This window comes from Puma concolor, chromosome D2 (genome assembly GCF_028749965.1).
Source record: "Puma concolor isolate L17-30 chromosome D2, mPumCon1.1.hap2, whole genome shotgun sequence".
NCBI lineage: Eukaryota > Metazoa > Chordata > Mammalia > Carnivora > Felidae > Puma > Puma concolor.
In genome coordinates, this window is record NC_141677.1 from 58,013,827 (window position 1) to 58,034,248 (window position 20,422).

General features: G+C 42.5%; 1 protein-coding gene across 3 annotated transcripts in view; it reads right to left on the reverse strand.

Annotated features, from left to right (window-relative positions):
• Positions 1-20,422, reverse strand: part of CRTAC1 (cartilage acidic protein 1) — a 145,385-nt gene that overhangs the window by 108,998 nt on the left and 15,965 nt on the right. For all 3 annotated transcript variants that reach the window (XM_086680570.1, XM_086680569.1, XM_086680568.1), the window contains exon 2: positions 17,901-18,100. In XM_086680570.1, the coding sequence (XP_086536696.1) occupies positions 17,901-18,100 (200 nt within the window). The remainder of the gene's footprint in view (positions 1-17,900; positions 18,101-20,422) is intronic.

Genomic DNA, 20,422 nt, shown 5'->3' on the forward strand with positions numbered 1-20,422 from the left:
AGTGTGACTCTTAGATAATGAGACAGGCTATTTAATAAAGGTACCAGAATATATTCAACCAAATGAATATCCTCTCCCTTCTGAGCGGTCATCCAGATATGCCAGATATGTATCCCAAGGCTTCTGCCATTGTTTTCGATACTTTGGGGACTCCCTGGAGAATTTTCTTCAAACTGATGCCACATTATTTGGAATAAGCACAATGGTGGCAGATCGTCATCCTGTCAGGCTGGATTTTATTTTTGGAAACAGTCAAAGGGCTTTTTGGCATTTGTAGCCAACTCTGGTGAATAATCAGCTGATTGAGCTGGTAATGCTGTTTTGGGTCCAAATTGAGGCATAGTTATGAAGTCACATGTTCTTTTGTGGCATGGAAACAGCCCTCCAAGGCCATTTCGACTGTGGAAGCCCAGCACTGTTTGAGCGATGGCAGCACCACTGGACCAGGTGTGTGACCTTCCAGCAGGCCACCGAGAAGAGGACAGCACTAATTTGGATGCGTGATGCTCAGTGGGGTTCTTTGGTGATAAATAATAGAAATGACTCTGCCTAACTTATGTGACAAGGTAATTGACTGGCAGTCTATGGGGAGTTGCTGGTTCAAAGGGCAGTCCGAAGGGCCAGGCTCAGAACAGACAGCTTCAGAAGGAGCTGGAACCCTCCGACAGCCTAGCTCAGGGGCAATAGTGAAAATGACTAAATTCCAAACGTTTCTTCCATCATTGCATTGTTCTGCCCCAAAATGACAGTGTCAGGGGAGACTCCAATTGGATATGCTTAGGGCTTGTGCCCACCTCTTGGCTCTACCCCTTGGCATCTGATGGAAGAAGCTGCAGGGATCTTTTTGGCTTCTGTAGAGTGAGGGCAGTATTCCTTGATTACTGTTTCTCCAAAACTGCCCACAAAAGAAGAAAAGCAATTTCCCACGAGGAAGGAAGAATAGTTTTAGGAAAAGGGAGTAAATACTAGGCGCCCCAGAATGACAAACATGAACCACAGTAAGTCCTGCTATTATTATTACTAATTCTGCATGTTAGGTATAATATTAAGTTTTGCTCTATTTGTCAACATTTTTGTCACTTTGTAAATTACATTGGCTTAATTAGCCATCTCCAGTTACATACGCTTATGGAAGTTTGCCCCCTTATCTACTGTCACCTAAAAAACATGTAGGTCTACCATCTGGTCCATATTCTCCAGAAGAGAGATCCTCCTTCTTCAGAGCACTGATGAGTCCAGGGGACAAGTTCTGTTCTCCTCTTCCTAATGATGAGAGTAGGCATGCTTCTTGTCTGCGTGTATGGCTGCCATAGCCACATGGGGCAGTCATATGAGGCCACACAATGAGGCTGTGACTTTGGACAAGCTGGGCATGAACGAGGACAGGCTTTGGTCTACCCAAAGGTGCATCTGCCACTGCAAAGTGTCTAGGTTTCCTGTGCAGACTGAATGTGCATGCTCCCAAGAAAACCAGCCCCAGCCTGGGCAGGGGAAAAAACCACCCCCCAAACTCTGCGCACAGAAGGAAGGCGATGCGTATGTACTGAGACCATCATGAACAGGCCCTGAGGCTCTAGGGAACTCATGTGACCTTACTGTCCTTGGCCAGCAAGGGGCAGAAGCACACAGCTCACTACCTTCCTGTTGAGTCTCTCCAGGAAGTTCTTCCAAGGCAGAACACCTGAAGAGAGCCACAAAAGTTGCCCTCAGCGCTCTGAAATGCTGTTTGTGGAGGCTCTGAAAGCTATCAAAGCTTCAGCAAGTAGGGAAGGGGTGGGCTCTGGGAGAGAGCGACTACGAAGGCAAGAAGAGGCTGTCACATCAGCTAGGAGCACGGGTGTCTCATTCATATAAGGCTCAGGAGTAGGGGGAGGGTTGCTTGGGGTGACATGCACAGAGCATGGGGAGACTGAGCCACCTGCCACCACACAGGAGACAGAAGGTGTAGTGATGGAGCCTGAGAGCCTGGGCAGGGATCCTTGTCCCTCTAAGCCTCAGTTTCCTACTCTGTAAAACCAGGGCAAGACCCCTGTTAGGGGTTTCATCAGAGATGATGTACAAAGACCACCCCGGCCAGTGCCCGCATACAGCAGGCATCAATGAAGGGCAGCTCTGCCTTTTTGTGATGCCAACATCCCAGAAAGAGCAGTGCTTTCCAGACTCTGAGATTTCATGGCACAGGACAATTGCAAAAAGCAAACTTCGCAGCACTCACAGGACGGCCAATGTTTTATTTTTGCCAGCTAAGGACAAAAAAAAAAAAAAAAAGCCCAAAAAAACAAAAACAAACAACAAACCCAACAACTACCACCTATGATATGATACCATAAAAGTATTTTCCAATACCAAAAGAAAGCAAAAGGACAAAATCTTAGAATGAAAAATGTTAGTCCTTTAGATGGAATATTTTTAGCGTTATGAAAAAAATTACATCATCCTTATTTAGTTAAGTTTGTGTTGAAGTGAAAACAACTTCATTCCAGACTGGCCTGGCTCAGGAACCAGTGGTAGGAAGGAAAGAATCTGGGCCTTGGAGCCAAATGGGGCATGATCTGCCTCCCAGCTCTGCTTCTTAACAGTTGCCCAACCTTTAGCAAGAGATCAGCCCTGTGGGCCTCACCTTCCTCCTTCATAAATAGGAAATCATAGCATCTCCATAAATGAGAATATGTGTGAAGGGCAAACAGTGTTTGGTAGATAGTAGGTGCACATGAAATGCTAATGCCAGATCCTCCCCAAATTTGAGAAGACTGGATCACTTCTATTTTAGAGATCATTAGCATATTAAAAAATAAATACTTAAAATAGGGTTGACAAAATCATTCACATAGTTGAAAAATACTCACATTAGAACAAAATATTTGGAACACATCTACACACAAACACACATGCAATGCACCCAACAAAAGCATGAATCTTTGTGAGGGTGAGGTTGGGTCCCTGTAGACCCTCTGCCCCCATGATCGACCCTGGTTAACTCCTTCCTAAGCCACGTTCTCACAGATAACACAGGCCGAGAATTCCATGACACCAATATTACTCGTCTCTCTTCTCTTTTGTTCTTTTCCCTTGACTGGAATTCACCTGGAACATTTATCCAGACTTCTCTACCTTTAGTTCATAATTCTGAGCATGCAAATTTTCTTGGAATTCTAGCTGGTGTCTTTTTTGCATCACTGGATCTCAATAGGTTTCAAAAGGACTAAAATTGCGGGTTAGAAGGGAAGATAAACGGGTGCTGAAGTGGGTGGTTTAACTGAAGTATTCTAGGGCAGCCTGAAAAGCGGAAGGGGTCTGTGCCTGAGACCTTTGGGGGTGGTAATGAAGGTGTGCCCCCACAAGGCTGTGCAAGATTTTCCCAAGAGGCATGAGTGCATGTGTGCATGTACCTTATTTCTCGACAGAAATTAAAATTTCCCATTTCTTTGTTTATTGTTACCTGCCTCCTTAGAATGTCAGTTCCATAAGAGCAAGAACTATAAATCTCTTGGCTGCCTTTGTGTTTGTAGTGTTGATGACAGGCGTGGGCACACAGTAGGTGTTCAATGAATGTCTACTGAATGAGTGGCTGTATCAAGGTTGTTTGCTCAGCACTCTCCTCTCCTGGATCTAGGAACAGACCCCCTTATATCTGGAGGATCAACCCTTTCTCCATTCCCAACCAGATGATTTCCTGAGCCACAGGGAGGAGTACATGGCCACCCAGAATTCCTTCCTTGTAATTGGAGTTTTCTTTCTAGTGGTTAGGTTAGGAAGCTATATGCCCAGAAGTTGCTGGTAGTTGAGGTGCCAGAGTCTGGGCGAAAGATGCTCTGAAATAATTAGGCTGACAGGCCAAGGTACAGATGCAGGGATGAGAGGCACAAAGTTAGAGAGAATGATTCTAGCTGTGTTTGGGCTCTGGCTCCTGTCAGTCCTGATGTCCCCCTGCTGCCCCTATGCCTGCTTTCTCGAAGCTTGGTCAATCAGATTTTCTTTGACTTATGTGAGTTACCCCAATATGCTTCCACTAGATCTTCTTTTCTTTGGTGGGGAGGAAGATAAGTTAGCAAGGGTTAGTTTCTATTGTACAATCAAAAGAGTTCTGACTGATCCAGTTGGTTAAAGATGAGAATTGGCCAGAAAGTAGCACTCAGGTGTTTGCTGACAGGTATGCCTTGAGAGATCTCATGGGTGAATGTCCAGTAAGAAATGATGGTGATGGTGATGGTAGCTGAGAATTGAGTACTTTCCATGTGTCAGACACCGGACCGAGCATTTTGCATCATTATTCTGTTTAACCGCTGCTAGACTGCTATGACGAAATAAATGATTAGTTATTATCATCTCCACTTCACAGATGAGGAAACCAAAACTCACAGAAGTTAGGTAACTTGTTCTAAGGCCCCACAGCGAGAAAGAGAAGATGCTGGAGTTTATAGTGCAGGTTTGCATGACTCCACCGTTTCCCTTCTATGCCTTGTGCACGTTTTCTCTCTCCTCTTTCTTTGTCTCTCACTTCTGTGTTCTCACACCCTTTCTCCATCTCTTCCCTGAAGTCTCTCACTCTCCTCCTTTCAGTGACCCTTCTCTGGCTCCTTTAACCCCATTTTTTTTTGACAGTACATGAGCACATATTGGTTTTCAACTCTTTTCAAATATGAAGATACCTTTTTAATGTTAAAAAAAATCTCCACATGACAGTAGCTGTGCTTTAGTGTCTATTGATAAAATGCCCATGCACAGATGGATTCTCAGATGCCTTGTAATAACTCTGTGACCTCTAGGTTGGCATCTGTTACCTTCAAATATGTGAGAATCCATATAACCATCCCTCTTACTGCTACCTGCTTGGTTTATTACAATATAGAAAAGGCTTATAAATGCTACTATAGAGCTCTTTTTTTCGCTCACCCTCTGCCTTAAGGCTACTAATTTCTTCTGAAATGTGGTCTTTTTGTCTCTCCTTTAATATGTTTAATTATTTAAGAAGGCATGAACTTACATTTTATATATCATCTCTTGATTATTCAGGGGCTGACTAATTCATGGATTGCCCCAGTCATGTCCTTCTCTTTTCTATCCCCATTTGTTTTATCATTCTACTTCTTATTAGCATCTTTTAGTAAGAATGGACAGTGGGAATGAGAAATGATTCTGGTTACAAATTATGAGTTCTGATAAAAGATTTGGTTGGAGGGAGCTGAAATGCTTTCCCAAAGTAAGAATTTCTTTAATTCATCAGGCATATTGATTCTCCCTGAGCTCAGTGAAGGCGGGAGTTACTCCCATTCACTACTAACCTCCAGGGCTCAGCAAGGTGCCTGGCACATAGAAGCTTACTTTTAAAAATTGTAGAATGAGTGAATAAGAGCTGGATAATGGAATAGGGGTACATAAACTTTTTCCTGGGTGGGACATTGATTTATAGGAAATGAAGTAAAATACAAGACAACTTATTTCAGGTTTGCATGTCTGCAGACAGCACAATATAAAAATGTTGAAATGTCTGTGTTAAAATTAACAACACAGGATATATATTTCTAATTAAAATGCAAAAAATATTCCACAGTGCTGTGTTATCCCATTGATGGAAAAAGGCATAGACAGAGACACACACAGATGAGGGTTGGTCCAGGTAAACTGCTACTGTTATGTCAGGCATTAAATAAACATAATCACCCCTAACACACCAACAACTGAGCATTCAGTATGTGACAGGTGCTGTGCTAAGCAATTTATATGCCTTATATCATTTGTCTTCACCACAGCCTAGGATGTGTTATTATCCGATAGGCATCAGAAAGTTACCAGTGTCCCCTGAAAGTTTTTTTTAGCTTTCTAGCTCTGTGAACCAAAAATGAACTCATCTACTTTTTACTTCTTAGTTTTTAAATTGAATATTTTCAATTTTCAGTTTTAATTGAATATTTTCCAACATTTTTCAAATGTTAGATACATTTGAAACTTAGATTTTAGATATGCCCTTGGAAACTCTAAGATATCTGTTATCTCACTAGCTCTTGCTTTCTGAAGGCCACTCAAAATTGAAATTAATGAGTTGTATGGAAAGGAAACTTTTATAATGAGACTTGCCATACTTTTCAAAGTCTTCCTAATTTGGGGAAACAAAAGGGTTTGCATGTAGGGATGCAGTGGGGGAATGACATAGTTCAGCCTGTGGACTTGCTCCAGGGCTCTGGTGCTGTCCAGGAACCAGGTGCTGAAATGGCTTCACCAAGGCCTTCCCAGGCCAGCCCAGATGGAACAAAGGCTGATGGGAAGTGAGAGAGTGAAGCTTTGGCTATAGCCTGGTGTAGCCACAGCTTCCCAGGACAAGGAAGCAACTTGAAAAAGTACTGGAAGAACTAGAATTATGGCCCATTTTGTTTGTAGGGAATTGGGAGGAAATGACTGCCTCCTTCTTCTTCCACACTTTGCTTTATGTGGCTTGGAGGGAAGAATACAGACAACAGATTACTGATGAAAAAGTAAATGTTTAAAAGAAAAACAAGGTTGGAATTTGTATGACTGGTTAGTGGTGCATTCTAGAGAATTTCACTGACTTTGAGCTGTTAGACAGGAACCAGGAAGAACCAGGACTGGAGGCTCAATGATGCTGTCAGTTTCTTGGGAGTACTCTGTCAACAAACAATTATTGTGGTTTAATGAAAGGGAAATGAACACAGGGACCTTGGCTATAATGAGTAACAGAAGATCAAACCTGTGACACCGTAGTGGAATTCCATACAGGGGAGAAAGAGCCTTATTACTACAACCTCAGATGAAATTCAGTGTTGATAGGAAACTGGAAAAACTGGAGTATTCACTGGGAAGATACACCTGATAAATGTGCCAGCCATGGAGTGAGTTTCTTTTCTATAGCTCATATGACATTCTGCTCTGTTATTTCCATATGTGCCTTATCTTTCTTACAAGAAAGATGGTTTGAAGGAAGGGACTATATTCTTGTATCTGCCAAAGAACTGAGCACACAGCTATGCACATGTAAGGTAGGCATGTAGGATATTTTTATTGAATTTACTGATGTTGCTCTCAAGACTAAGGTCCTTGAATCAATCACTTCTGAGTATACCTAATGTTTATTATTTTCATTAACTCTCTTACCCAAGACCCTCCATCCATCCATAAGACCCCTGCTTATTTCATGTCATTCATTCACTGAACACTGACTACATGCTAGGCACTATCGGTGCACAGATGGAAAAGAGAAAGTTCCTGCCCTTAGCGGTTAGCAATTTGATGTGAGAAGGGAAATTTTAAAAAGAATCCTTGATACAAGTGTGTATATAGAACGTTTACTGCTTAGTTAAATAACATTGTGATATTTCTTTGGTTTGAGTTACCCTCTCAATCCTACCACCTGGCAAAAACTCCTTCAGAAACATAAGTTAACACTGATCACAGATCATCAACTGTTCTTATGTATTCTTGAGGATCTTCTCTTTGACTAGATAGCCATAGGGTCTATTTTGGGACTAGGGATGGTTATGGTCTGGTTTGCAACACAGCATCAGACAGGGTGCTTGCTCTAGCCTGCAAAAGGGCTGCTTTGTCTAGATTTATAAGTCATTAGTTTTGGCATAAGAAAAGTCACTCTAGAAAAAAGACTCTAGAGGAGAATTTATTGGAGGTAAAAAGGTGCTTCCAGAACTGAAGTAGAGGTGCAGGAGTCCCATAGGTCTGGGAGTCTCAGGGACAGGAATCAGGGCATTAATGCCCCAGGATTCTCTCCTCTTTTTCTCTCTGAGTTTCATCTTTATTCTCTCAGGTTCCTCCATGGGGTGGGGGACGTGGATATATTCATAGTAGTTTGCTGATATATCCTTACAACTCATGATCCAAGAGCAAGTTAGAGCTTTCCTTCTTTGATTCAGGATGGAAAATCTCAGTCCAATCTAAGACTGATTGGACAGTCTTAGGCCACAGGGAACCCCAGACTATTGACTGGCAGCCCCACAGGATCCTGTGATTAGAATATTTCTCCAGAGGAGAGGGAATGTTTATCCCAAAAGAAGGAACAAAGGTGGTGTGGAAATCCAAAGAGAAGATTTTGCTAACCTATTCTACATGACCAATGCAATGCTGCTCTCCAGGATAGCTCCCAACCAGGGAGAATCCTCATTAGCCTGTTTATCTTCCCATTGCCCATTCATGGCCAGCATACAGAGCGTCTACAGCACTAGGGCATATCAAAACACACTGGGTAGCTGTCCATGAGTTCATATGGCTGTAACTCTACTCTATAAACAATACAGAAAGATGGCTGCTGAGGGGGAAGGAGGTCCTTTTTGATGTATAGTCACACATTTCCTTGGTTGGCATAGCTAAACACTGGTGACTTTGATGGTATCATCTATGCTGGAGATGACTTTGATCTTGACTCTTCCTGCTCCTTCAGAGAGGCACAGCCCAAGGGTCTGGCCTGACTTCCCGAGTGCCTGTGGCTTACTGAATGTGCTTCTCTCCCCCCCACACACATCCTTACCCCTCTCCATCTCACACCCAAATCTCCCATGCTGTAGAGCTCTTTCTATTTTGCAAGAAGTGAGTTTAAGCATCTCTGAACAGGTAAGGGGAGAACCTCTTAAATACTATTTCCTTTAACTGTGCATACCCTCCCAAGTCCTCTTAGTAATAGAAAAAGAAGCTTTGGAGATCCTAAATCATCGACAACTCCAGACTTCTGTTTCCATCCATATGATAGACTGCTGAAGGACCCTATCACTACAAAACAAGTAGGTTCCAGATACAACATATTTTTAATGTATTACTGGGCTCACAAAGTTAAGGGAAATCTCTAAGAACCACTACTCCACAGAAAAAGGGAGTCAAAACTATAGCTGGCAGGAAGGACCTAAACAAATGGGAATAAGGGGCTCAGAGCACTGTGAAGAGTATTACTAACTCTTGAGCTGGCAGCATAGTGAGGATGGTGAACCTTAGAATCCTACATTAACCCAGGACTCTTGAAGAGAGCTAGTGTTCCCACTTAAGAATACTGCCTTTAGACAATCACAATAACAACAATAATAATCATAAGTGGTAGGGTTTGCCAAGGGCAAGCTTGGCAGGAAGGGGTGCTTAAGAGTTAAAGAGGAATAAAGTCCTTGTAATGTTATGGAAGGGAGTTAAGATCATTTTAGAGTTTGTTAAGTTAAATATACATCATAAAATTTCAAAAGAAGCCACTGAAAGAACAGAAGAGGGTATAAATCCCAAATCAATTAGAGGCAAAAAACAGGATTTAGAAAACAAGTATCCCCCTCTCTCTTCTCCCCACCCAAAGCTCCTCAATCAATCTTTTAAAAAGCAAGAAAGGAAAAGAAGCATTGCACACATGAAAATTGAACAAATGAGGAAACAAGTTTAAACATATTAATGTTCCCATTAAATGGAATGGACTGAACTCATCAGTGAGAGGACAGACTTGGTTAAATGGTTAAAAAAGAAACTTAAGCTATATATATGCTGCACACAAGAAACACACCTAAAACATAAGGATTTTGGAAAGTTCAAAGTAAAAGGATGAAAAAAGATGTTCCTGGAAACCACTAACAAAAAGAAAGATGGAATAGTTATAATATTAGCTGTATTAATTATATTATTATATGTAATAATTATAACTATATTAATATTATAACTAATATAAAATGTTAGAGGGCATAATAATAATATTAGGCCAAAAGCATAGTTAGGAATAGATGGGGTCACTTCATAATAATGTCTCCACTCACCGGCAAAATATATGAATTTTTAAGATTTATTGTGGTCATCATTTTGCAATACATACAAATATTGAGTCATTATGTTGTAAACCTGAAACTTATGCGTCAATTATATTTGAATAATAAAAAAAGAATTCTAAAACTACACCTAATAAAATGGACTCAACATAAAGCAACAAAGAGTTACGGAAAGAAATGGACTACTGCAGTAGGAGATTTCAAACCAAACCTCTCAGTTGTTAATGAGCAAAAAATATTAATAAAGACTATGATTTGAACAACATAATTAACACATTTAATTTAGTGGGCAGATGTAGAATAATAGTTCATCTTTCACCATCTCTATAACTTTCAGCAGATCTCTGGGCCTCAGTTTCCTCATGTGCAAAATGAGACAATACTACCTACAGCGCTTTCATCAAATCTAAGGTGTCATCAGTGTGATAAGACTCACCATTATTCTATGTATCTCTAGGAAAGAAAAAACTTCCAATCTACTGCAAGCTGCCAATTGTAGGTCACATCCCAATTTTAGTGATGCTAAAATGTGGAAAAAAATGTGTGACGGAGGCTCAGTTAAATACTACATGTCATGTGGATTGCTGTGATGACTAAAATGAGATGCTGTAAGTACAATACAAGATGCAGGTTGTTCGCCCTGCCCCTTCATAACTTCCCTCTGCAAAACAGCTGAGGGTAAACAAGGGGAGGGCGTGGTAAAAATCCCAACTGGGGACTATTTTAGCTTTTCACATCATTGAATGTTTTCCTAGGTATCGGCACCTCAAAACTAACTACTTCTTCAGAGGGAAGATCAAATTATAACCATAGCATTCTTGAAAGAACATGACTCACCAGGTCAGTTGCAATGGGGAGAAGGGGTGAGGAAAAATGCAAGAGGGAGGCAGGGGTCAGACAGGCTCCCCAGAGCAGAAGTGATGCTGGGAGTGAAAATGGCAAAGAGAAGTGTAGATGTGTTTGGGGGAGGGGGAGGAGGGAGAGAGCAGTGCCCTTGCTGCTGTAGGGGTGTAAGGGTGGGGAGGCTCGGCTGCCCCTCCAGCCTGCCCTGTGCCTGTGACATCTGGAGGCTGGAGTGGGGTGAGGAAGGCCTTCTACCCAGCCCAGCACTTAGAAGACAGGAGAGGAGAGACTTCAAGTGACTGGAGACAGGGCATACATCCACTTTCTGAATGGATGAAAAACTCAGACTACTAAAAGTAGCTTTGCCTTTTTCAGCAGAGGCAATTTTAGGGTCTTAATGATATTACTATTTTGGAATGGCTTTTTATAAATATTCTTCACTATGTGAAAATCAGTTTTTTGTTAAAATGCTTTTTTTAAAAAAATTACTTTTAAAACAAACAAACAACAAAATCCAAGTAAGCCTAAAGCTGTCTTTGACCTGGAGAGGACATTGCCCCCTCGTTACATGGACTGGCATGCTACCTGTCCTTCCAGATGCCACCCGTATGCCCCCTCCAAGGCCTTTGTGATTCTCACCTGGAAGTGCTCTCTGCCCTGGCCGACCTTTTGCTGACCTCCTTGAACCTGGAATGCTTGCATCTCTCTAGGGGTGCAAGTCGCCTCTGACCTCACCCAGTTTGAGTGTATTGTCCGACCACTGGGCAATGAGACCTTTGAAAGCTCTGAATCCCTCTCCCCACCTCCAACCATCCAAGGCACCAGCTGTCAAACAGTGAACTTCCTGGTGAATTAAGGTGATTGATCACTAAGGAACAAAGTGTGCTTTTTAGGGATTCTTCCTAAAACCGCACATGTTCCTAAGACAAGGGATTGTCATTGATTAAAAATCATACTTTCGTTAGTGGTAAACTTCTTTTACTCTTTTAAATACTATGCTTGAGGGTGGTGTATTTATTTTATTGCTATGAAATTGTTAAAATAATACTAGTAAAATTCTCTGAGGTGATGGCCATCTCCTCTCTGAAAAGTCACACCAAGCATCTGATGTATTAGTTTCCTATTGCTGCTGTAACAACTCACCACAAACTTAGCAGCATAAAACAATGCAAATTGATTATCTTACACTTCTGTATGTTAGAAGTACATCACTGGTCTGTGTTGAGATCAACATGTTGGTAGGACTACATTCCCTTCTAGAAGCTCTAGGGGTAAATCTATCTCCTTACCTTCTCTAGCTTCTAAAGCCTACCCATATTCCTTGACCTGTGACCCCCTCCCTCCATCCTCAAAGCCAGGAATGGTAAGTTTAAGTCTTTCTCACATCACAACACTATGACCTCCTCTTCTGCTTCCCTTTTTCCACTTTAAAGGACCCTGTGATTACATTGGGCTCACTTGGATAATCTAGGATAATCTCACTATCTCAAGGTCTTAATCACATCTGCACAGTCCTTTTTGCCATGTGAGGTAACATATTCATTGGTTGTGGGGATTAGGACACAACATCTTTGGAAAGCTATTATTCTGCCTACCACACCTTCTGTCACCTCCCTCTGCAGGGGAGGGGGCGGGTAGCCAGGGAACTGCGAAGGGGCTTCAGACCTTCAGGCTGTCAGGAGAGTGTATGACTTGGTGTATAGGGTGGAATTTTTGTCCACTGCTTCTGGGGAGAGGAAGTTCAGATACAGCAAAAAGCCATCTCTGGAAAACCTGCCATGCACTGCTGAGTAACCTTTTTAGAAAAGTCTTAAAAATGGGTTTAAAAGCCCTGGTTCCTGCTCCAGTTCATGTCTTATTAGTATTCAAAATCAGGGGTAGTCCATGCTTAACCAGAGCAGAAGAGCCGGCACCCCGCAATCATTCTCCCATGATACCAGCGACAATGAATCTTGAGGTTAAGGGTGAACCATTTAAGAAATATATTTTTGCAGACAAGGCTTCAGAGGAAGTCCTCTTAGCAGTTTGAATCAGAAAGTATTGAAGTTCCTCAATCCGGTTTTTAACAGCAGCAGCTCCTTTTCCAGATGTAGAATAGGCCTATTTTTCCTTCTGGGAACTATTAGATCTAAATTGATTAAGTTCAGACCCTGGAGCCTATGTGGGTTGTATACATAGTAGGGGCTTAAATAGCTGTTGAATTCAATAATCCCCAAATTTACCTTTTGTTTCTAGGCTATGAATAAGTAGAAAAAGATTGAGATTGGAAATAGTTTGGCAATATTGATTAAGATCCAAAAACTACATAGCATCTCTGCTTCTTGGTATCTATCCCAGAGAAATATTTGCACATGTGGCTAAGGATGTACAGTACAGTGTTGTTTGCAGTGGTCACGGATTAGGGACAGCTTAAATGTCACTTGAGGGGTAGGAAAACAGATGTGGTATATCCACACTAAACAACTTAAAAAAATAAGCTAGATCTATATGTATGGACAATAAATATACTGTACAGTGAGAAAAGCAAGTTTTGGAACAATACATATCTGTTTGGCTCTTCCAAAAATGATATAATTGTAACTTACGAACATATATGTAACATAGAAATTTCTCGAAGTACAAACACCAAACTGAAGACAACTGTTATTCTGGGAGAGGACTGGCATGTGCTTGGAGCAGGGGTTGCTAAAGATGAATTTTTACTTTCACCTATATTGTGTGAATTTTTTGGTAACAAAACACAGGTACATGTTATCAAATTGTAAGATATATTTTAAATTAAAAGAGAAAGATAAACTGAACTGAATGAAATAACCTAATGTTTTAAAGTTGTCAAAACTGATGGTCAAATCCATTAAAATGTTTTTACAAAGCAACACTTAGGACAGAAAGTTCAAAACTCTTTTTCCTATTTTGTTAAAAGTGTACATGTATATATACACATAGACTACGATATCTAAACATATTTATATGGATACTACATCTACCTATCTATCTACCATCTATCATACACATGATATATATCTAGATATGCTGCACGCATCTATATATACTTACAGTAAAATGCATAAATATTGCCTTGGTTAAATCATAGATAAATATCTCATTCTTTATCATTGTTCTTATTATTTATAATGGCAAAAATATCTCCTATATGATTATGATTAATCTGGTAATTGAGTAGGGTTTGCCTTTTAAATAATTCAATTAACTTTAGTAAATTAAAAAGTTTTCTTACACAGTTGCAAAATTAAGGACAAAATGAAACACTGCTTTATGATATGTAGCATCCCTTTAAATGAAACCCTTCCAAGTGTGAAGAATGTGTTAAGGTTTTATCAAATGAATGCTCTGTGTAGAAAAACTGATCTAAATCGTGATTTAAACTTTACAACCACTATGATCTTTCCATTTGAGCAAAACTTCTCTTGGAAACTGAAAGGGTAGGGGGGTTATCTCAGACCTCTGGGGATATCCCAGGAAACAAAAGCTGCTCTAAAGGAATTGTGCAAGATTGACACCAACAGGAATTCCTTTCTAGACGATGTGAGACTGTAGATTTGGTATTTAGTTCCACTGAGGAAAGGGGAAGCTACTGAGCTTTTTACTTACCCAGGGAATGAGTCCTGAAGACCCTCAATGGTCTGTGCGTGTGCGGATGTCTCCGGGGGTGATCAAATCCCCCCCTCACCCCGCAGGGAGGAGACTGTGTGTAGAGACTGCAATCAGCACCTGCCGGTCAGCAGATAAGCCCTCCATATGCAGAGGCACTCGCCCAGCTGTGGCAGAGGAGCAGAGCCAGCCCCTTCCCTCCCCCATCCCCGCAGAACAAAGGGCGGTCATTTTCTGCTCCTCCCAGAGTCAGATGCACGCACACACGCCTTCCATCACAATTAACTCAAGAAACTGAAACACAACACAAACTCACCAGCAACATGCTCAAAATCAATACCATCAATACCCAGAACGAGGATACCAAAAAAGCAAAACAAAACAAACCTATTCAAAGAGTAAATACTCAAAGCAACAGGGCTCGAGTCAGACACACTACAAGGTCAACAAATCTAAGACAAGTTCAGGTACAGGGCGCCTTATAAACTGAAGAGCTAGCCATTATCCCTGGGGTCACAAACGTAAATGCCTTCAGGGAAAGGTCTAGTGGAAAGGTCTATAAGATAATACAGAGGGGGCCTGTCATGAACTGGACCGCAGGTGCCCCAGGTAAAGGCATTCACATTTAATTTTTTGAAATTTCAACTCTTGCAGCATGATTCTTAAACAGAGTCTACAATCAAATAGAGAAGGAAACAGAGTTAATTATGGGTACAGAATAGATGAAATAGAATAAGAGTCAAAGCCAGAAATGTGGCATGTCCACAGAGAATGAAAGTCAGAGCAGTGATCCTAGCTGTCTTTTATTTGAAAGGATGGTGACCACTTGGTTTATATCTTCAAAGGCAAGAGCAAAACAAAAGTTAAAAGACATGGCTTATTAAACTCTAATATGAGGGATTCAGATTTGTCAAACAGATTCTTGGCATAAATAATTGAGCTAGATTACAAAAAGATTGCACATGTTCTCTTGGAAGGCTTTAAATAAATGGAGCCTCCAAGAACTATAGGTGTGGCCTTATTGGAAGGCAAGGGGTGGACCAAATGACCTCCCAAGGTCCTGATTTAAATATGTCTGCATAGTCAACCCTTGGTTATCTAGTCCAAAGAAGAAGACAGTGACAAATCATCCTACGCTGAAGATAATAAAAAGTTATATTTGTCTTTGGAATGTATTTGGTACTTAAATTAGAATGTGTCTTTCTGATGCTCTGAGAATTCACAATGCTTCACAACAGCCACAAAAAGCCCTGACCTGGAGCTGGGAGGCTGCCCAATTTCGCCATCCTGTCCTCCATGCAAGCCTTCTCCTTTGCTGGGGGTGGGCAGTATCATCTTTCAGAGGAACACTCAGCAGCCCAAGCTTTCTCAGACAGGGCCCACCTGGCTCAACCCTCCCCTGGGATTAAAGAGAACAGTCTTTCCCTGATCTCTGGCTGATTCAGGATGAAGAGTCGGGATGGTGTGGGCTTTGTTTTCAGAGGATGACTCCCAAGTGCTATATAGGACCCACAGGAAGCAGCAAGCTAGACAAGGTTTACTCTAAGCTGACTACAAACGACGGTCTAGCCTCCCCACCACAGAGGACACAGAAGCAAATTCCTGGGGTTTCTTGAGAGAGAGAGACTTCATTGAAAGGGAAGATGAAATGAGTGCCCAGCACTTGGAAAGAATGAAGCTGCCTGTTCAGGAGACGCAGTACAACCCATGCACGTCAAAGGATGGGTGTGATGGAGAGCTGCACTTGAAGCCAGCGTCCAAGGTGAAGGGAGGGCATGCCCACAGCAGCAACTTGTGGAGGGTCCAGCAGGAGGGAAGGATGGTTGCCCCACCATCCTCTGTCACTCCCAGGGTCTACCAGGGGAGGCTGGTGTCACCTAACAGGAGGCAGGGCCAACTAGAACATTTCAGAAATGCATCGAAGTCATTTAACCCGAGACTCATGGCTCTGGGAGGAATGATTTGATGAGGTGGGCTGCTCCCTGATTCAGAGAGACACTGGACCGTCACAGCACTGAATGCAGACAAGCTGCTTGGCCCCACCCTACTCAGGTCACTCAGGCAACAGGGTCACTACAATCACTTCTGATTTGCCTTTTTCTAGCACACTCTGCTCTTTAGTTTTTCCTTCTTAAGACCCAGAACCGTGCTAATTTAAATGTGGCTATTTAGTTTAAATGAAATAAAATTAAAAATTCAGTTCCTCAGTCACAGTAGCCACATTTCAAGTGCTCAACAGTCCCATGTGGCTAATGGACACCATATTGGACAGCACCAACACAGAACATCTATGTCATCACAGAAAGTTCCACTGGATGGGGCACTTATCCAGACTTCTAGGAGGGTCTAGAATCAGGTACCTTCTACTCTTCACAGGGTAGAAGAAATGAATAAATGGAAGAAGACGTGTGCTTTACAAAGTGTCTTTTCTACACATCATCACCCTTGATCCTCACGACTGCCCTGGGTGGTAGGTGGGGGTAGACTTCAATAGGCACCTTATACAGATGAGGAAAGCAGGCACCACATAGCTAAGTAACTTACATGAAGTTCGCAACTATTGAGTGGTATTGTTAGAATTAAAACCAGGTCTTCCAATTCCAAGGTCAGTGCTTTCTACTGTTACATGCAACTGCTACAAATAATGTTACCTGCCAGTGACTTTTTTCAGTGCTGCCATAAAAGTTCGGGCCTCCCAGAATGACGCTGACATGCCCTTGTGTTTTCACTGGTCAGCTGATTTTTGAAGTGATGACAAAACTTTGCACAACTGTAGTTCAGCAGCTTTAGAGTTAGGAAGCCCAGGGGTTCGAATCCTGACCCATCCACATCCTGCTTCATTGACTAGGGCAGGTGGCTTACCATCTAATTTCCTTTCCTTGTATATGTACTTCATAGTGTTGTCAGGAGGATTAAATAAAACAATGCCTCTGAAAAAGGCTTAGCACAGTGCCTGGAATGTATTAGAGATCCATAAATAACAACTATCCATGGTAACTGGCAGAATTGACAATGCACTGGTACATGCAATACCCTTTTGAGGCTTCAAGACAAGAAAGCATTATGATTATTCCCCTTTCTCCAGCTGATACACCTGAATCTCAGTGAGTAAGGGATTGACTTAAGGTCATGCAACTAGAAAGCTGTAGATCTAGGGCATGAACTCAAGCTATTTGGACTCTAAATCACATGCTTGTCTTTCTACGCAATGTTGCTTCTCAGAAGAGAAGGGAACAGTGGGCACCAAGGCACGCTTTAGAGGATGTTTAGCTACCCTGAATTCCCATCTTCCTCCCTTCTTTGAAGTGGACAATTAATGTTTTCTTGGTCTTATGGAAGATACTGTGCAAAGGCAGCTTTGAGCATCCCAATCTATCATAATTGTCACCTTTAAGCCACTCCTATGTAGGGATGTCTACACTGGTAAGGAAGTAATGCTTGTATAACTAAGGAAGTTTAAAAACATGAAGAGAATGCCTTGAAGCAGAGTATTCAAATTCTCTTTCTGAAAAACCATCCATGCTCCATCTTCTCCCCGCTATAGCAAAAGGCAAGGACATGGCATACTAGAGCCCCAGCTGAGCCCAGCTGAGACCTATGGGTTGTTGCAAGCCACTGGCTTTTGGTGGTTGTTACTCAGCCTTATCACAGCAAAAGCTGACTAATACACCTGTCAAACTCAGGGTAGGAGGCACTTACCCTGCCACAACGATCTCAAAATCTCCATCATGGTCCACATCGGTGACTGCCACACCATAGTTGAGCTGGGTGGGGTTGCTGTCATAGTCAGGGGGCAGGACCGAGCTGGTGACTGCAGTGAACATGGGTTCAGCACGCTGGGACCCCTCAATGGGGGGCAGAAACCGCAGCAGCAGCAGGAACAATAACATCCTGAACACCTGAAACCAAAAGTTACGAATGTTACTGCAAGTTCTGATAACCAAACAGCCCAGAGTAGGCACATAAGTACCTTTTCCCCCTGTTCACGGAGGGCTTGGCAATTCCTAGGCTGCCACTTTCCCCTAAGACCTGCCCTAACTACCATGTTTAAGACTGCAGCCTGCCTGCATCACACCTGATCATACTTATCCTGCTCTGCTTTATCTTTTTCTTAGCACCTTTCACTGTGTAACATACTGCGTAATTTACTTATTCATTGTGGTCACTATTTATCATCTGTCTCCCTCTGCTAGAATGCAAGCTCCACCAGGGCAAGAATCTCTGTGCTTTGCTAACTCGCTGGCATCGAGCCAAGGACAGGGGCTGACACATAATAGGCACTCAATACACACTTGAGTGAATGAAGGAAGGAAGGAATGGTCGAGTATAAATATATAAGCATCTCCCATACTCTGAAAGAAAGATTGGGGCAATGTACAAAATAACCACTTTCAAATAGTCCAGGTATGGAGCGAGCCCCCATGAGTACCCTGGTCTAGAACAACAATAGAGGCAGTGAAGGATTATCCTTCTATGGGAGATACCCCAGAGGTAGCCTGGAGTGAGTCTGAGACTTGGCAGGTTCCTCTGGCCAAGGTCCCTCCCTAGGGCAGCTGGCCATCATCTCCAGATCAGGAAGCAGTCAGTTAGGGAATGTATTCCAGCAGGATCTGGCGGGTGGTACATCATTCATTTGGAGAAATTAAACCATTGTGTGCGTGTTTTATTATAAATTAATTATGTATAACCCATTGTATAATTCATTATTATATCTCTAACATAACTCAGGGTGTTGCCGAGCAGCCTGGGGCCATGGGAGCTGGTGACATGCACCCAGGAGACTGATGAGAACGGCCAAGGAGGTAGAAGGACTCCACCCCCTCTTTGTGTGAGCTACAGATGGCACCACCCTGAGACTCTGCCTGGAGGCCTGGAATCAGAACTCAGAGTGTTCTAAAGGCCCTCCTGGAACAAGTCCCACGAAGGCTGTAGGTCCGGTCTTGCAGGCAAAGTGGGGCCTTCCTGCCTTCAGAAGGCAGCAGACCCCTTCTTGATGGAACTTTTCCTGCTGGCATGCTGGTGCGTCTGGCAGCTGAGAACAAGGCCGAGTGAGGCTGAGGTCTCAATGAAGAAGATGGGGAGGCTGGCTTCCCATAAGGAGACAGACACTCCTGCCAGCAAATGAGCCTGCCTCAGTTCAGGACCCAGAAACTCAAATGAGGGGCCCAGGCACTGCCTTCACAGTCAAACATGATTCAGAAGCCTCTCTAATGCCTTGCTGGTGAGGCCGGAGAGAGACCCAGGGGGCAGGGCTCCAAGTGCAGGGCAGAAACTAATCTCAGTGAGCCTTCCTGGGAAGGAGGCTCTTGGAGCCTGTTCACAGGGCACATGTTGGGTGTTGCACTGTCAGAGTGAGGTCAAGTCTAAATTACAGAGATGTCTGAACAAGACAGTATATGCTACTGGGCTGTCTAATCACTGAAGGCAAATGCATCACTGTGAGAGTTCTGCCACTCGGCAGGAAGTTTGGTTGGATGAAGGAAACTTATAATTGGACTAATGAGCAGCTGGTGGTAAAAATGAGAAGCTAAAGAGTATTTAATAACCAGTGTAGACATGCTGAAATGTAAGGTGGATCTGAAGGTCACTGGTCTTTTCAAGGTATGACCTCTATTATAGGGACAGCAAATGAGTTTCAACCTGAGAGCCAGATCCAATTGATTGGTAGTGGATTGAAAGAGTACTGTGATCAGATTACAAGGTTTTCAATGGACACAGAAGAGAAAGTGGCATTGGGTATACCTTCTAGGAGCTAGGTAGTCCCTTCTGGGCACGATTCCTGCAATTTGGGTCACTGCCACCAGGGAGGCAGGTACCCCTATTAGGGTAATACAAGCAACTGGTAGAAATTTTCTAATGAAGGCCACGAGAGGCAAGAAGCCTGATCCAGCCTGTTGATTTTCACCTTTTCTGTGAAAAGGTGAACTTTTAATTAAAGGAGCCATATGAAAGAGGTAGCTACTCTGTGTTAACCATTTCCAGATAAATACCCTAAAGCAAGACTAAAAAGAAGTAATACACTTATGGGTTGACCTCTATTTTGCTTGGTGACCTTGAACAAGTCACAGCCTTGTTGGGTCCCAGCTTTCTTCTCCAAAATGAAGGTTTGGAATAGACTCTAAAGGTGCTTCCCAGCTCTAAAATTCTATGATGAATTAAAGGATTTTTTTTTTTTTTTTTAGAAGCAGACCTTCAGTAGTTTTTCTCCCTAGCTCCTTCCA